Source organism: Schistocerca serialis, chromosome 9, assembly GCF_023864345.2.
Source record: "Schistocerca serialis cubense isolate TAMUIC-IGC-003099 chromosome 9, iqSchSeri2.2, whole genome shotgun sequence".
In the NCBI taxonomy this organism is placed as follows: domain Eukaryota; kingdom Metazoa; phylum Arthropoda; class Insecta; order Orthoptera; family Acrididae; genus Schistocerca; species Schistocerca serialis.
The window spans coordinates 406,081-425,506 of NC_064646.1; the positions used below are offsets into that span (position 1 = coordinate 406,081).

At 38.8% G+C, this 19,426-nt stretch overlaps 1 protein-coding gene across 1 annotated transcript in view; it reads left to right on the plus strand.

The window, feature by feature from the left end:
• LOC126418711 (serine/arginine repetitive matrix protein 1-like) overlaps nt 1-19,426 on the plus strand; it is a 98,204-nt gene that overhangs the window by 53,602 nt on the left and 25,176 nt on the right. The window contains exons 5-6 of the mRNA XM_050085614.1: nt 4,950-5,123; nt 5,255-5,473. Coding sequence (XP_049941571.1) covers nt 4,950-5,123; nt 5,255-5,473 — 393 coding nt within the window. The remainder of the gene's footprint in view (nt 1-4,949; nt 5,124-5,254; nt 5,474-19,426) is intronic.

A 19,426-nucleotide genomic window follows, 5' to 3' on the forward strand; every position in this document is an offset into this window, starting at 1 on the left:
CATTAAAGGCCTTCGACTCCGAAAACCCATATCGAAGATGTTTCGTTGAATGATTTGCACGACGATACTTGTTGATGCCTCAGCATTGACAACTGCAGCAATCTGCGGAAAGGTTGCTCTTCTGTCCCTTTGAACGATGATCTTCAGTCGTTCTTGGTCCAGTTCTTGCAGGATCTTTTTCCGGCCGCAGCGATGTCGGAGATTTCGTGTTTTACCCGATTCCTGATATTGGCGGTACACTCGTGAATTGGTCGTAAAGGAATACCCCCAGTTCATTGTTAGCTCGGAGACGCTCTGGGACGCTCGGAGACGCTGTGTCCCATCGCTCGTGCGCCGACCATAACACCACATTGAAACTCACTTAAATCTTGATAACCTGCCATTGTAGCAGCAGTAACAGAAGTAACAACTCTTCCGGACGCTTGTTGTTTTACATATGTGTTGCTGACTGCAGCGCCGTATTCTGCCTGTTTACATATCTCTGCATATTAATACGCATGCCTATACCAGATTCTTTGGTGCCTCAGTGTACATCACTCACACTGGAATCACGGGCAGGAATAGCCGTACCTCACTCATTGCTGAGGGGATGAGGAGCTGAAACGTGAGTTGGAATTTGTATCGGGCAGGGAGACGTATTAGGGTGATCCGTGCAGCAATGGTAGCCGCAGTGTCACTGTGGTGTAAGGGCTAGGCGCATCTGTCTAGCAAGCAGGTGACCGGAGTCCGAATCCCGGTGTCGGTAAACAATTTAGCTCATTGCTTTGGCCCATAAAATTTACGCGATGATCTAGGTTACAAAACTGCTAACTCGCTATATAGACGAAGACGAATGCAGTACTGGAAGTAATTGAATGGATCACGCGTGAACACCTCCTTGTGAACAGGTACGAGTATACAGTGAATTTGTACATTCATACTCTGCTAACGATGCTTGGCAGAGGGTACCCCCAATCGTGACAGCTGTTGGGGGTTCTTCCTCGTCTTCTATTCACATATGAAGCGCGGGATAAACGATCACCTAAACGCTTTTATGCATCTGCACTTAGTTTACTGTTGTCCTATGGGAGCAGAGTGTTGTAATAAATTCCTAGATTCCTTATTTAAAGCTGGTTTTGAAGCTTTCAAAGTAAGCTGCCATGGAATAATTTATGTCATCCTTCAAGCGTTCCTACATTTTGCAGCATTTCTGTACCTCTCTCCCCTTGGTCAAACACAATAGTAAACCCTTCTATGTAGGCGTTAAGAATCCCCTTTGGTCCTGTATGGTACACGCCCCTTACTTTGCAGCAATGGCCTGCCTGCGTTTCCCCAGTATCCTTCCAATGAGTCGATGTAATCCATCTGATGTACCTACGACTGAGCTTGTGTGATCATTTCATTTCATATCTAAACAAAGTGTTACTGCCATGCATTTTCCTTATTTGCTTCGCTGCAGTTTTGTCACCCTGTTATTCTAGTGATAGGATAAAATATTTCTGCTTTCAGTCATGTGCAAAATTTGAGATTTTGAACATCTGAAGCAGGATGCAGATCTTTGCACCACATCGATATTTTATTAATATATAACTAAAAATTTCTGCGGTTTTTTTTTCAAAAGGAGTTAGCTAAATTATTTGTGGAAGTTTCGAAGTTAATGTTAAATTTATCTTCAAGTTCATTAAGATATAAGATGAGCAGCACGGGTTTCGAAACATTTACCTGACCCACATCAGTCCCTCACTAATCATCTAACATGACACGCTACGTCCTCCCTATCAAGAAATCCTTAGCCCAGTCACAAATCTTTTCTGCTACACCATCGGAAAAGGAAATAAATAGAATACACGTCAGAAACAACGCCAGACATGGTTAGATTCAATCATTATTCCACAAACCCTAAATGATTTACTCGTGAAGGACGGGAAACAAGTCGAGTACATGCGACTGTAACGGGGCTTTCTGAACCCTGGCAGCTCCTTCATTCTGATCATTTCCGGCTATCTCCATCACAGATTGATCATGATCAGTCTGTTCGATTTACTTTAAGCAGACTTCGATTGTCAACGAATATATCAGATGCTTGTCTTCGTGATGTTGCCAACAAAGAGTTCGGTCACAAAACCGACCGAACCGTTGCGTAGCATCAGTCTCATTGACAAACCTCTCGAAGAAAGAGTCGATTTCGAAGTGCGTTTTCTAGGAAGTCTGTTTCGCATCCTTCGGTTTGTGAGAAGAAGTTGATAAGAAGTGAGGAGGTACGTGATCATTGAGTTTTACAATATTCTGCAGTTGGAAACATCTGATCAAAGACTGGTAGACGAACATTTGTCTTTTGTGTACGTTCGTCAAGCACAATGATACTGTAGGTCAACAGGAGGAGAAATTCGCGCTTGCTACGTACTGAAGATTCAGTATGTCGTCTTCTGGCTCATGACAGCATTTGTGTCATCCGAAGCTAGGTCCTGTTAACACGAACTTAAGTTTTGCTTTGGTGCATCTTACGACGACGGGAAAAATCATACTAAGCATTTTTTTGACGATCCTCCATAAAATATTTTCTACAGAAAATATCCGGAAATTTGATATTTTAGCCTGCGATCTCCAAAAATACACTTCAAGGAAAAATCTGACTTGAAACTTCATCTACAACACACACCCATAACTATAACTTACGTACTGAAATATCTGAAACACGTCATCTAACATCAGATACTATTATTTTTCCTGTTACGTAATTTCGTAAAACTAATTGATCTATTTAGAAATGCATGAGTACCAACAAAGGAAATTCAGAGTATTAACTTTCTTTCCGTCTCGTTTACCAGTCTTGTCCTCTTAGAATCGACTAAAAACAATTATATCTTTCTCGGGTGTTGTGTAAATACTTAAAACTGAAGGATCTCTAAAACTGTCAGATTGTAACTAACATAGCCTGGCGGACGATACAAAACAGGAAAATAAAATTGTTCGTTTTTTTTTAAATTTCTTCTGTGGTCGACTAGTTAATACAGTTTCAGACGAAATTTACGTGTATGGTTCGTTTTTGTGCTAATAACACAAGTAATATTGGCACGACACGATAAACTTTTGGTATGTAAAGTATATCTGCGAACTCCGCTTGCTAGTAATCGAAACTACATGATAAATGTGTTATGACTAGAGCATAACAGAGCTACTGTTGAAGCACTACAAAGATTCGTTACCGAATGGCAGGCAGAATGGGACAAAGTATATGATGTGTAAGCGAATTGATAATGTTGACTGGGGGTTTTGCGTCTGCGCAAGTTCTGCTCGCCTAGAAAATGAATTTGTGGTTGAGAAATAACGTTTTAAGTATCTGAAGTGCGCAGGTTTTTGAAAGGTTTTTTGAGGATGTAGAATGGAGTGAAGTTTTATTTGTTTCTAGGCTGGTGGTTAACAGATACGTAACGGGACAGAGAATCATCCATTCTGTTTATGCGATGGAAGTTGGTGCAGTAGTCACTGAGAAAATGATACAATAGTAGAACAGAGTTTCTCATTGCCACCACCGATATTCAATTTGTGTATTGCAAGTGAACAGAGGGTGTAATGGACTACATCGACTTCCTAGGAAACAGGAACCAAATAATTAACGAAACCAAACCATTTTCTAGGCGATGGTCGTAATTTGCACAGAAACAGCGTGTGCACACATTGGATTTCTGAATGTTAAAGTTTATCTACACACGTTGGTTAACATCCAACTCTGGTACAAAGGAGGCAGAGTGGGTTAAGCTCATGTTAGTTTCATTTACTATCCATAAGACACTGCAAAGCTATACCACAAATATATAGGCTATGGTGCCCTTGATGAAAAGAAATCTAGATCTGATTTTGCTAGTAGTTGTATATCACTGGATGTGATGACTGACTATAATTAGCTCATTTTGCTTCTGATTATTTTTCTTATGACATAATAGAAAACTAAATGTCATCCCGTTTTTATAAAATCGCTTCCAGATACATGGATCAAAGCGTTATTTGAATGTAGAGATTTTTATTTCAGATACTTATTGCAATTTTGGTCCCCATACTTAGTAATGTAGTGTTCTGTTATGTAGATTTCTGCATTCGAGTGGTTTTATTGGGTGTGCTGGATTAGATGAGGTGAGGGAAATAGTTCGAATGACTGGGCACTTTCAGAAGTAGTACATTGAATTACCATTACTTCCCGTTTTCAGATATCAATTTCGACCAGTAAATAATTAAATAAAACGTTCTGCAGACTTGAATGTTGAGTGACAGATATTGTTGAGCAACACAATCGACTATATTTATCTCTGTTTAACTATCAGTAAATGAGGTTTTTCCTCCCTTCCCACCGTCATTACATTATCGATTAACTTCTCTGCTTGTTGAGCTACTTCATTTTCCACTGGTCGTAGTCCAGAAAATTAGTCTGGAATTATGAGTGCAAATCATTGAGTGAGGAGAAAAGGATTTTTTCTTATAATCTCAGAAGGTTTATATAAATTGTTAGCACATAGAAAATGAAATAACTTGGCTCAGTAATTTCAATTACCCGAAAAGGTGAAACCCCAAAATTCTTCAAAAATGTTGCAGATTAAATAGATTTGACTTGATAGCAAGTTTTTAAGAAAACTAATTAAATGTTCAGTGCCAGGTGAGTGTGAATAACGTAATAGTGTACAGTTAACACATTTAGTAACTTCCACTATTCTCAACAATTGTCTCCTTGTTACAAATACTTCTCGTTTTTAATAATCGATCAGTTTTCCGTTCAGTTTCATTGTAATTCCCATCTGTAATACAGTATGCCTTAATGTTAATGTTTTGTGGTTGTGGCAAGGGCTGGAGAGTGTTCACTCTGAGCAAATTGCGGTATGAGACCGAAATGATAGTTAACAATAAGCCACACTTGGCATGACCATCTTCACCACAGCGAATTCTACATTCACTAAAGACCGCTTGCTTTACGTTTCCAGATGTTCTCGCGGTTCAGTTCGCCACCTGCCAGCCGGGTCGATGAGCAGTCCACACCTGCGCCTCTGCGCCGCCTTCGGCCACCTCGACCAGCGCCGAACGAGAAGAAGGTGGAGTCCACCACCGCTGACAGCGGAGAGGCCGCTGCTGATAAACCAGTGCTTCAGGCAGTGCATGTAAGCAGCACAGTCCACTTTGTACAAAGTCAGACAATAATTACAGTCAGAGTGTGCAAGAAATAGGATGGAATTAAATTGCAATGATGTTATGCAGCCACGTTTACTGACATGACATTTTCTATCCACAGTTTGGTCCAAGACCAAGAATTGTGCATTTTGACTTGCCTGGAGTCGAAGATGAAGAGGAGGAAGTCTCTGGCTCTTACTACCCGCCCGGAGTTCCGGTTCCACCCAGTCGTCTTCAGATCTTTGCCAGCAGACCACGCAGACGGAAGATTATCCGGGAGCCACCGCCCCAGGAATTGCAGACTGCCATGGCGCAGCTCAGAGCTGAGATACAAGCAATGGTATGTTAGCCATGTGGCTGTTACAAATACAGCATTACATTAGCAACTCAAACGTAGGTTTCTTCTTTTTATTATTATTATCTTTTTTTATCGTCACGAGTTAATCTTAAGGCAATCGCGATAAATCGTTTGAGAATAGGTTGTTAATAGGGTCAGTAACCAGTACCGATTGTTATGATGGTCATTAGATTGATCCAAAACAAGACTATGCATATTTATGAGTAAGGGCATAACGATGAACTGCAAAACTTGTGTTAATTCAATTAGGTGGAAAGTTCATGGATTGGTGATATTGTCAGTATGAAGATTCATTTATGTCGACACCAGCTTCCATATTATATTTCTGTTATTTTCATTACTTGCAAAAGACGTAGTCACCGCCCTGTTACAGAATGTTTGTAGGCTGCGATACCTTAAGTGGTGTTGCTCAAGGAAATGGCGTAATAAAAATAATTCTTTTTCTCATTCGCAGGAGAACCCGCCACCCACGTCGTGGATTGGGCGTGTAATGGAGAGTCTACTCGACATGTATCGGAACAAGAGAGATTACCGGCGAAACCATGGTATGGCAGAGAGACCAGGGTTCGTCACGAGAATGAAGAGAAGACTCGCTCCTGTTCGTGAGGCAATGAGAAGATTTCTGCATCGGAAGAAGAACACGGGCGAGATACAGCTGCCGACGGGCATAAATTCAACTCTTTGTGATTATATTCTTCATTGTGAACACACTGACCCTAATTACCCGCCGATCATTCCGTTAACACCACAGCTACTTGAAACCGCGCTGTGAGCGGAGTTTCACAAGCCAGTCTGGTTGTATTTAAATAAAGCACCTTAAAACGTGTTCAATTGTGGTTTTTTATTGCATAGTTAATTTCCAAGACTTTCAGTTCTGGTCTAGCAGGTAACTCCCATTACCTGTAGTTTGACTAAAATATCTCTTTGTATTTTTTACTTTTGATATTATACTTCATGTGTACAAAAATGTAGTAGGAGCATTTTAGGTTTACTTTTTACTTCGAATACACATACTTTGGTATTGCTAGGGCTAAGTCTTGAATAAGCACATGAATATGAATTAACTGTAATCAGTACAGAACATAAACTGAAAAGGAGATCTGTTATTCAAATATGTTAGAAGACACATATATTTCTGATTATGTTTCTTTTACAGCCAATTTATATCGAAAGGAACTCACGAAACGCAAGATCAAAACAAAATATTGCATTCATAGTGGAGTGCTGCGCAACATTACATTCAGTGGACTCCCACACTCGCATTCACCTCCTGATATAACTGAAGGAGAACCATGAATGACAACACAATCTTTGAAAATACGCGACCAACTTATGCAGAAACCCATCATCACAATAGTCCGCAGTTACTACAACATTCATGCGACGTGTGATCCGAATCTTCATCGAATACTACGTTTTCATCATCTCTAGAGACGTCAGAGGCTTTTTAGATTATTTTGTCCAAAGTTTTCTCCTCTTCCCTGCTCATTTTGAATTTCAACTCAACATAAGAGCACACAAAACACAAAGAACTCAATCGCCACCTAATACCCATGAAGCAAGAGATAGTAACAAAGGGCTTAAAGCCAATCAATTGTTCAAATGATATCACTATTGTCATCTAAGAAGTCTGCAGATCTCACAGTTGATTCTGGAGGCGTAAAAATGCGTCTGAAACCGCGCAAAATCGTCGTATGTGGCGTGACGTAATATTACGTCCGCCGCACATTCCCGCTCGCAGAAAGCGCAGTAATATTACTACAGTGGGACGCTAAGTGTTAAAAATTTTCTGCAATATACTAATGTGAAAGTGAAAAATGATCGACAGCGAGAGGACGGCGTATTCATATCTTCCGTGGGAACGTATGAAGTAGCCGGCTAGAAAAGAAATACATCAAAGTTAGACTAGCAGCAGCACCAGCGGAAGTAGAGCATTTGGACCGGGAGTTAACTCCAGTAACGTTATGAATGGGGTGACCAATTTACTGTGATGAGATTTGCCAAATCAGGCAACATTTTTAAGAGACGGTACAGGTGAGTCACATTTAGTCTGAAAGTTTCCCACGGCTTCAGGGCTTTGTACACTGTAGACAACAGTATCCAGACAACCGTAAGAGTTCAGAAGCTGTCAGACAAGTAAGGAAAAGGGCAAGTCATGGTTAATAAGTAGAGTGAAAGAAAGCCCGAGAAGGTACTTCTACCAGGCAATTTACATGATAAGAAATGTCTGGTTTGATGCAAAACTTGCGGGGAAGTCAACCCCTTAGTACCAGAGTTACTATAACCGTTCTATCATGTTTCCAAATAAAAAGTCTCTGGGAATAGTAGAAGGATGTAGTGGCTGATAATTGGTTTGTTACGTTCACCGTCTTTTGTGAAACAAATTTAAGTCTGAAAGTAACTGGTTGATCTGATCATTAATGTCAAATGAAAGGGATAAAGCTTTCCCATCAGTGAAATTTATTTCAGTAAGATCACTTTCAATACAGTTTTGCTGTGCTAAGGCCTTTAGGTAAATACTGTGGAATTCAAGAGAATGGGTGGCTACAATCTAGAATCAAGACAGTTTGGTACAAATATAAAGATTTAAGTGAAACACTTGGCTAGAACAACCAAGACTGGGCATACATACAAATAATGTTACACAACATTTGTCCACATCTTCCGAAAGACAGGAATCATGTGCTGTACACAGAAAGAGAAAAATGAGAGGAACAAAGCAAAGGTCGCTATGGGAATATTAGACACCGAATGTATAAAGTTGAGGAGTCAGATGACCTTCAACTCTAAATGTATCAGAGAGGCAGATGATGTTAAATTGGAATTATGTACTACTAAATTCTAGGATTTCCTAACATTGTCAAAAAACTGCAACGCGTCTCTTTGAATAAACGTTGTAATCAGTCAGTGACGGTATCATATCTTAACACCGAAAAAAGAGTGTCACAATAGCAAATGGTACGACCGCTGTAAAGCGAAATTCGGAGTGGTGAAACATTAAATATGGTACCACACAAGGCACATTGCTTCGCTCCTCCTTATCTTGAGCATAACCATTTATCAAGGAAAATGAATGACTTTTCAAAGGCTGTGACGTTTTCCGACCGAAAAGTGCCCAAAGATAACCATACCAGGCGTATAATGTCACAGGCTTGCAACTAGTTCGGAGTGAAACATTAAATCTATATCTTTCAAAGACTTACGTTTCGTTAATCAAAAAGTATTTGTAGGTACAAGACGTAGTAATGAGTGGGCATACACTACATGAAACATCAAGTGCAAAGTTCTTAGGGAAATCGTATTCCCGTTTGTCAATTGACATATATCAGAACGGGTTTTCTGCAGGGTGCAGACACTGATACTTAGAACGATGGGGTATGATCCTTTGAAACCAGGTATAACAGTAACCGGAACATGTTTTGTGCCAGTAAAAATGCATTTACTTTTAATGTAAGTGTAAAGGGAACGAAAATTCTGCGAATGGTGGCAACTGTTCAATGTCACAAGTGTGCGCCACGGAGCAAGGCAAAATGCTAGCGAGTCAGTTAGCAGTTCACAGGGCAAAACTTTCTGTTGGATTATAAATCATTCCCAGTTACATAAAAGATATGTAAGATTTGAAAAATTTTGTGGTACTTACGACTATAAATTTTAATGCGCGGCAAAATATCGACCAAAATCCATTCTCTGGAAGTGCTATTTTAGTGGTCGATAATTTAACAACATTGCGAAAATCGGGGCTTTCATAAAAATGGCAATAAACAGAAGGAACTAAAGCTTTATTGGTCGTTATCGTCTGGTACTTTATATGTTTATATAAAAATACATACATAAAACAATAACTCATAAACCAGGTTTGTTCTGTTGCTTAATTCTGCTGGTGCAAGTGTCCAAAGTTATTTGCTCAAAACTACACTTTTTAACCGCTCTTTAGAGAGTGGGTATTTTGAAACGAATATCTGATTAAAATTCTGTAATACGGAATGACCCAAGAGCCATAAATCGGTAGTTGTCTTTCAATGTAATAGTTAATTAAAATTTTACAAAGAGTAGATATTTGAAATAGAGTAACGCAAAGCAGTACAAGGGGAATCCAAGGAAGACATAACAGAGCTGCGTTTTGTTTTGAATATAATATATACACCAATGCGCAGCATTGGTAGCTTTCCTGAGTGTGTGTTTTGAGTGGTGCATGTTCGCAGTCTTCCGTGGTAGTCGGAAGTTAGGGATTTTAAGCCTAATTAAATATCATTCTGATAACTGGATTAGACATTGGAGTGGTGGATAATAGATTATTTTGAGACATTGGGACAGAAAATAGTTGGACCTTATCAAACTAATACCTTTACAGATCGTTGTCAAGGCGATTCTGCTAATAAACGAGACATGAGATATATTGCCCGTGAAAGACTAAATTTTTGCTGAACAAGACATTGAAAGAACTCGAACCTATAATTAATATCGTGACGTGAGAATTAAGAAGCTTAGACATGTATGGACAGAGACGTATTTATGATTTATCAGATATTAGTGGTAACGGACAGCTTCACGGGAAATCATGTCTTTGGTAATAGGAACGCGAAGGAATGTGGTACGGACTGACTGTTATTATACCGAAACGATACATACTAGGATCAATTCCTATCTCATTGATTCCCCAGTGCCATCTCTCTTTAATTTAAGATGTGAATTGTGTCAATAAAACAGCGTATACACAAAACTTTCTCCCTGTTTTCTAAATCCCAAAAATCAGCTAGTACATAGACATTTATATCTGTGAATATTCAAGGGTTATTGAGAAAAGCTGATCAATCTGTTACAAACAGATAATAGGATTTAACGAAGGCATATTGGCTGCGAAGGTAACTAAATCAAATTATTTGGGAATCCAAAATTAGAAAAAATAGACTGGAACCCTATTGCTATGTTACTCCCGAGTAATAAATAAAATCACTGTCTTTGGACCGGTCTTGGTTGAAAGTGTGTGAAATATCTCTGGAAATAGAAAACGAGATCAATTTTCAACTGCTAGTTCACACAATTAGATTCACAACGTGATTCAGAGATGTTTTATGCCCGACTCATATGGCAGGGAATGGTTCTTAGCTAGCCGGGACAATATATACACAAACTTTTGAGATCAGCTTCGCTTTCGGGGAGGAAACGGTGAAGCGATATCTGTGCAATCGCGACTACGGTGGGTGTGCACGCATAGCTGCAAGTAGAGTTTGTTAACTTACTACGTTTAGTCTTGCTTCGTGTGCTTCGAAATGCACACCCCATGATGTACCTGCTGTAGGCATATACACGGTCACATTCCTGAACAGTATCCCTTGGAATCACGCAGCTCTTTTCTGAAATTTTCATCTATTAATTACTATTTTTGGCCTGGGTTTCGGTTTCATTGACGGTCTTGGGCAGAATTTTTCAATCAGCTAATTGCCAGGATATTTCTATGTATTAGATCTGACAGAGGTTTAGCACTCCCCGCAAGAAAGCAAGGCTTCTTGTAAAGTATATAGACATTTACTGTTGCTGCATCAATGAAGTTATAGACCGCTCTCATACATCAACGCCTAGACGAGAATGCAGATACACAGTCACTCTGAGACCAAACGGTAGTAAAAATAATGGAGAGTTATACTGGCGTGGGTTCGTTGTCTGTTTAGAAAACTTCAGCTGATACGGCATATTAGAAATTTTAGACTCTGATTCTGGAATAGAAATATATTATAATACTTGTACACTGTTTCACTACTTCTACACTGTTTGAACATTGTCCTCTGGAAGCAACTGCTAGAACATGCCATTCATCTGTGTCTCCCCCCATACTAAGAATTGGTGTCAGTGTCGCCAAACAAAACTCTCAAGAGAAGCTGTTCTTTCTCAGCAGGGCTCAAGCCTGTTTTTCCCCAAGATGTTCAGATTTAAACTGTACAAAAAATATTATTTATGTTAGGAAACTAATTTTTGTACGAGAATGTAAAAATACGACACAAAAGCAAGACTGCTATTTAAAACTATTTACTGAATGCAATATTATAATTCTGAAACTATTTGCTAAAAATATCAAGTAAATGCTGAGGTACCAACACAACACAAAATAACTTGTGCAGAGGTATTTGTTTGCAACTGAAATATTAAGATGAATTCAAGGGAAATTAACAGTATGTACGCACTTTTGCCAACCCGAAACAAAAAACTCATCTCACAGTGATTTGCAAAATAGGCAGTAAAACTGGAGGCAGATAATCATTTTCATATCAATATTACACTGTAGTATCATAATAAGTCGATTTAATTTTGTAAATGTAAATAAACAGCAAAATTTGAAATAAATGGTGCATGGAAAACTTCTTCTTCGGCTCCCCATGTTCCGGTATAGCTCACTGCTCACAAAAAGTATACCTTGTGACAATATCGTGGGAGTCAGCATGTGTAAAACTGGCTATAACATCTGAGCTCAATGCTACATTTGTTGAATTTCAATGTTAACTATCCATCTAAGAATGCACAAATGTGTAACTATTTTTAAAATCTCAGTCAGTCTCTGGATCGCTGTAAAAGAAGAACATTCTCTTAATTCACTGTTAATTTTTTACCTATCTGTTCCCGATTTACGGGTTTGGTTGATTTTTCCTTTAGCGGAACAATTTTTTTAAATGTGCCGCCGCTGCAAATCGATCAGTCGTGGCACAAATCCATCTCTTACACTTGTTAGTGTTCATTTTCTCTTATCAGTTCACAGGTATACATAATAAATGTTCAATGTTTATCAAAAATGGAGTCATTGACATGTTACGCAGTTTGTGTAAATATTTTTGGAAAATGACAACAATGCTGTAGTCGGTGAGCGGTGCGGATTGATTGTTGAGCGGCGCTCGGCGCGGCGCGTCGGCTCCTTGTAGGTCACCGCCCCCGGTGTTGACAGCTACGGCGCGGAGGGGCGTGGCTGTCTGGTCTGCTACGGGCTGCTGCGGCCGCTGCATGGCTGATGTAGCCGGATGCGCGTTGGATATCAGCTCGCCCGTGTGACGTCTTCTTGCAGTGCTCCAGCAAACATGCAACAAGTTCACAAACAGTGTACTATCCTTATGGGCATTTTTCTTGCTGTGGGAAAGAACGCACACAGTTATTGGCAGTTATTATTCAGTAGGCCTTCACTAGTCTGGTTTGCACAATGTTTCGTTGTCACAGTAACACGTTTTATGGGCACACAATATTTTTCACCATGTCATGACTTGTCATTAGTCACACGCAAGTTTTCACCTTAGGACAAATTGTATCTCTGCAGTCAATGCGCTTTTCTGGCGTCCCTTGACACACAAAGAATTAAAGTTTGACACTAACTTGGTCCACCGTCCGTTATCGGCTCACTGTTCGTGTCGTGCTAGTTCCTTGTCCACTTGCACACACGGCGATAATACAGTTTTTTACTACTTATACACAACAACTTCGTGACGTATTGCTGCAGGTTTAACAGTCACTGTCTGTCTCTGCCACACAATACTGCACTTTTGTTTAAGTTCCTTTACTTTTATTTACAATGTCCGCTGTGCAATTTTTGTAACAGCACATTTGTAACTCTTTACCAAGGTGTGTGATATTTGCGTACATGGTAACAAATATTAAAATTTTGTATTAGTTTGCCCAAAAATCATCTATATTCGTGTTCGAGTAGATTTTATTTGTGCATTCCAGCCGGATTCAAGCATATTGTTCAATAACTCCTTTGAAATCATGTCACACTTTACTATCAGGTCCTACGTAACTACAGTGTAGTCTCTGTAGGTTAAAATTGACTTGGACTGTATCTGGCTAGCTCCCTTTTTTTTTACTGATTGAATCTGCACATGCTTCAATTGAAGTTTCTTTGTGCGTAACTTTGCGTTACTTAAATTTGCAATAAATTTGCCTCCCATGGTGCCCTTGGGTCACTACTGGGTGCATTATTCTCTCTGATAACATTGGTTAGATAATAAAGTTCTCAGGGCCTCATATTATTGATATTATTCTGGGTTCGAATCTGTCAATCTTACAGCTACACATATATACATACATACATATATAATAGAAAAGTTTGTGCCAAGAAATATTTCAATTTTGACACACATATAGAAAATTATGCAGTATACTAACAAATCATTACAAAAATGTTTCTCTTGATTGAACTCTGTCACAGCTTAACACTACAAATAATTGCACTAATCAGATTATCTGTGCAGACATTTAGAGCATGTTTTAGCTAACACAAATTAAAAAAGACATAACACAAATATTCATAAACAAAAGAGAAATTCAGTCATATTCTTATAACTAAATACTTCTACATTGGTAAATTATCTGTACAGATCACACATCATTAATGTTCATTATTTATAAAAGAATGGTGTCCACATAGGACTATTAGTCTTTCACTGTATGAATATTTTTACATCCTTACGCAGATACAGTCCCCGTACTCTCCCTGAGTGGGGATCTGCTAACAGATAGCTACTATTTCCCTCGTGGACTAAGGAATGGAGTATGAGGCTCGACAGTAGGTTTTGTGAGGCTTTACCTCGATATTGTACTGATATCCCTTAACAATTCCTGTTCGTTCTGAAAATACATCTACATAATTAGATAATAACTGTACCAAATCCTGCTGTTGCATTGAATTCAAATTTTCGGACTGTGATATTTTGTTCACAAGTGCGTCGACATTTGCTTTTAATTGATCACTTTGTACGTCTGGATAATAGAGATTTAGTCCTAGACAATGATTGTCTAAATGTAGTATCCACTGATTCCTACACTTTATGTTAATAGTATTACAATGTAGTATCCACTGATTCCTACACTTTATGTTAATAGTATTACAATTAGGCACAGGTACCTCTTCAGATCTGAGCATGGACAATTCTATCCTCCTACCAGCGTTCATCAAACTTAACTTTCCCCGAGAAAGGTCGATTATTGCGTCCGTTTCTCTTAAAAAAATCTACCCCCCAAAATACAGGCTACCTTTAAACCCTTTACTACCAGGAATGAGCTCGCTATGGCTTCTTCCCCTATATACATCTCTACCCGCACTTGGAGTTTAATTATTTGTCGCTGTGCACTTATGGCTCCAGTGACTTTACAATTATTCACGGGAAAAGTCAGCATACGCTTTTCTTTCCCCAGTACTCTGAATAAGTCCATACTCATGACACTGACAGTAGCACCTGTATCTACGATTGCTTGCACTTCAATATTGTTAATTTTGATCTCTATTATCGCTTGTACTTTGTCTTTGTGCTCCTTTATGCACGTGGATGGTTCAGTTATTAATTCATGTCCCATCTGTACCCCGTCATTATACCTAAGGATACGGATTCCCGATGTTTTGTTTTGTGTCGGGCTGCTCTCACTCCAAACCTCAGCCGACGATGGAGAGCGTATCTCGGCTGAATCTAGTTTGTTGGATTATTGCTGGTGGATGGGTGTGGCTGCTCTGTGTCACTGACCTCCACTATGTGTAAGTTGTGTTGCGTCGGCCGCCACGGTTGCGCAATTGGCGCATTTTGTGGTGGCGGTCGGTTATTGTCATATCCTTCACTGTTTTGCCGGTCCGGACTGGGCCTCTGGTTCTGCGGCCAAGTTCGGTTTGCATCATTATAAGTATTAGTGTTCCACAGCCCCCTGGCATTTTTCCATCTACTATTGCTTGGTGGGCCTGTTTCATATTGGTCATCAGACCTCCTTTTCCGGTCATTATTCACCGGCGGACTATTGCCGTTCCGGTCTCTACCTCTATTCCCGTTTTGTACATAATCTTGCCTCCTATTGTTACCTCCGCCGTTTCCATTATTTGGTGGAGGCGTGTTATTTCGACCATTTCTGTAACCGTTTCCGTTACTTCTAGCCTGTTCAGAGGCTGCCTTAACATCCTCCTGAATCAGGTCAATTGAGTCCAGAACAGACAAGAAATGTTCCATATTGTTTTCGGGCACGTGTATAAGTTTTTCCTTTACGTGTATCGGCAAGTGTGATTTCAAAAGTCTGATCAAATCCCGGGATGAAATCTGCTCGCCCCAATAACGGGTCTTATTAATGTACTTCTCAAAATATTTTCGCAAATTGCCTAATCGTGGAGAATACGGCTCTGGATTATATACCTCCTTCCGTAATCTCTCCTGAATACATGTTGACCAATATTTGGCCAAGAATGCCTTTCCAAATTGCTCATATGTATCGCAACTGTCAGCTGCTTCGGTTGCCCATAATGCAGCATCTCCTTGTATGTAAGACATAACGAACTGTATTTTCTGTGTATGACTCCAAATGCTAGGCAAAATGTTTCTAAATCCCTTGATAAACACTACAGGGTGAACAGATTTCTTCTCCGTTGTAAAGATCTGAAACTGTCGGTTTCTAATCAGACTTTCTTCAATCATTACTTTGGAATGACATTTATTTGTTTTGCTTACATTAGTTACCTGTTCTGTCTCGCAGTCGCATTTTTTTATTGCTGTATTTATATGCCTATCATTTTTGGCTGGCGTGACATACAGCTGTGAGTCGTCATGCCGCAAGCTTATATCTCGGCAAGACGACGGTTGACACTCCGCTGCCACAGCGGAATGTCAGTGTGTACCGCTTTTTTAAGGTTCTGCACTTCCGCATTTGAGCCCACATCTTTGGCTTCAATCGCGGCGTGCACTTTCTCCTCTATTTCCTTTATAAATTCGCCTTCCATTTATGCACTTGTTCGGACACTTTGTGCTCAATTACTTGACTTGTGTCAATCTCTAATTGTTCCACCCTGTTGGTCAGTACACTGATATCCTCTACGATACTGGCGTTGGCCACTTGGATACTATCTACTCTTTCGCTTAGTTCTTTCACCGCTTTGGGTATGGTTTCATAATTTTGCTTCATACTAACAATCTCACTTTGCATAGCTTCTAAAGATTGCATTAACTGCAAGTCTCTCTCATGCAGGCGTCGGTCACACTCTGCTTGTTTAGCATCACGTTCTCTATCGCGTTCTGCTTGCATACATGCAAATTCAGCTACCAATCTCTGATCACGCTCTGCTTGCATACGTACAAATTCATTTTGGAAATTGAGCATGCGCTCGAACATAACTCTTAATGATTGCACTTCTGACACCTCACCACTCTCTGGTCCGTGTCCAGTGCTTGCGGGTGGCACAGTATTTTCGCTATCGACTGAATCACTGGGTGGCAGTGGCAACATTTCTTGCCCTTCTGCCCCGAGATTCTCACATTGTACTTCCTGTACTACGTCACTAACATTACTTTGTGTCCCACTTTCTAACTCGGTATCACTACTTACTAACTGTTGTTCATTATCCATGTTGATATCCTTCTGACTACGCAATCTAACCATAGTAAACTAAAGAAATAAGATCTGAACTAAATATCCTAACACTCAGGTCTCACTGACATAATCACACAAGAAATGGTCATTTGTTAAAACACGCTTATTATATACTACAATGACTAACTACTCAAATGTCCTGTTATTTTAAAACAAAGCACTAACAACAAGCACACCACTAATGATCCGAGAACACTGCACTGAGGCTACTTTACTACCCACAGGACAACTACACTGTAGCTTTACCTTTTGGTGATCTATCTTGGGTGCAGCTGCCCCCTGGTATTGTGGTAAGTAATTAATTTTTCAATATAATGAGCTCTCTTCTTCAGCTTGCCTCTGGGTATACAGTGTTCTCATGCAAAAAATCATATACAGGTATTACCACACAATATTGGTTATGCAATACATACAATACATGGAAAAATTATTAAATGTTCTCCAACAAAGTTCGACTATAATAATTCCCTAGTTATATCATGGGTATTTAGTGGCCACTGCATATTCGAGACCCACGTTGGGCGCCAATTTAACGAAATCGCTATGAAATTATTTCGTTAAAGAATAATAAATTTTTCTTTTAAGTTAATTTTCTTTACCTTACTTTCTTTGCATGCGAACTTTGTTGTAGAACCTCTCTCTTATTTACGTGTGGTAATAAAAATTTTTCACTTTCAAAAGAATTACGTACATTTAAAAATTACCTTGAACTCATATTAACTGATTAAGAATATTTGGTTGAAAATTAAATTCTTTACATCATTCGGCCTTGGCACACATTTTCTAAATGCAGTGGATTTTTTGTTAAATATTTTTACTGAATTCTTTCCTGGCGTTAGCTTTTGAACACAAGATTATCACTATTAGCAGAAAATGCTTAATTATTACCAAGCCGACATTTAATTATCACTGATCAAACCTACTTCGCTATACATTAAAGTTATTTGAAAGAACCAAAATTGTTAAATTTCAATGTTAACTATCCGTCTAAGAATGCACAAATGTGTAACTATTTTTAAAATCTCAGTCAGTCTCTGGATCGCTGTAAAAGAAGAACATTCTCTTAATTCACTGTTAATTTTTTATCTATCTGTTCCCGATTTACGGGTTTGGTTGATTTTTCCTTTAGCGGAACAATTTTTTAAAATGTGCCGCCGCTGCAAATCGATCGGTCGCGGCACAGCCCAGCAACACCGCTAAAAAATGCTGAAAACTCTTTAAAGAAATATTATAGATGACATGGGCAAGCTAATTTACATTAATAATACACACTTTTTATAAATTTCAATATATTTTTACCACAACAAATATTCAACTCACATTAGTTCGTAATTTCTCCTTCAATGGCGGCTAAATCTAGATACAGACAAATGACGTCTACCCATTCACCAAATACATCGACACAGGTTCCTACCGCTTTCAGCTCTAAACGAGGAAGACCAAAAAATACATAGTACATTGTGCTTTTATAGTATTGCTGACTATTAACATTTCTTTGTAATTTCACGACATTAATTCCCTCTGGCTGAATTTCACATCTCTGTTATCTCAGATATTGACACATTTCGCAATTACATATTTAATATAGAAACATTACCATACTAAATACAGAGAGAATATTACTACAAAAAACATTACAATAATAACAAATGACTTTTACACAAAATTCAATAATATTTTTTGTTAAATAATTACATTATATACAAATGCTCAGAGCGGCGTATATGGTACAAATAAATTTTAGTTTGTTAATGTGTGAGTTTGCCAGGGAACGTTACACTCCCCCCATACTAAGAATTGGTGTCAGTGTCGCCAAACAAAACTCTCAAGAGAAGCTGTTCTTTCTCAGCAGGGCTCAAGCCTGTTTTTCCCCAAGATGTTCAGATTTAAACTGTACAAAAAATATTATTTATGTTAGGATACTAATTTTTGTACGAGAATGTAAAAATACGACACAAAAGCAAGACTGCTATTTAAAACTATTTACTGAATGCAATATTATAATTCTGAAACTATTTGCTAAAAATATCAAGTAAATGCTGAGGTACCAACACAACACAAAATAACTTGTGCAGAGGTATTTGTTTGCAACTGAAATATTAAGATGAATTCGAGGGAAATTAACATTAAGTACACACTTTTGCCAACCCGAAACAAAAAACTCATCTCACAGTGATTTGCAAAATAGGCAGTAAAACTGGAGGCAGATAATCATTTTCATATCGATATTACACTGTAGTATCATAATAAGTCGATTTAATTTTGTAAATGTAAATAAACAGCAAAATTTGAAATAAATGGTGCATGGAAAACTTCTTCTTCGGCTCCCCATGTTCCGGTATAGCTCACTGCTCACAAAAAGTATACCTTGTGACAATACCGTGGGAGTCAGCATGTGTAAAACTGGCTATAACATCTGAGCTCAATGCTACATTTTAGAAACTGTTTGATAAAAGCTTCAAGAAAATACTGAGGTACCATAATAAGACTATATAACAAGTCCAGATGTATTTGTTTACAAGTGAACGTACGTAAACTCAAGGAAAATTGAGATTATATATGTCT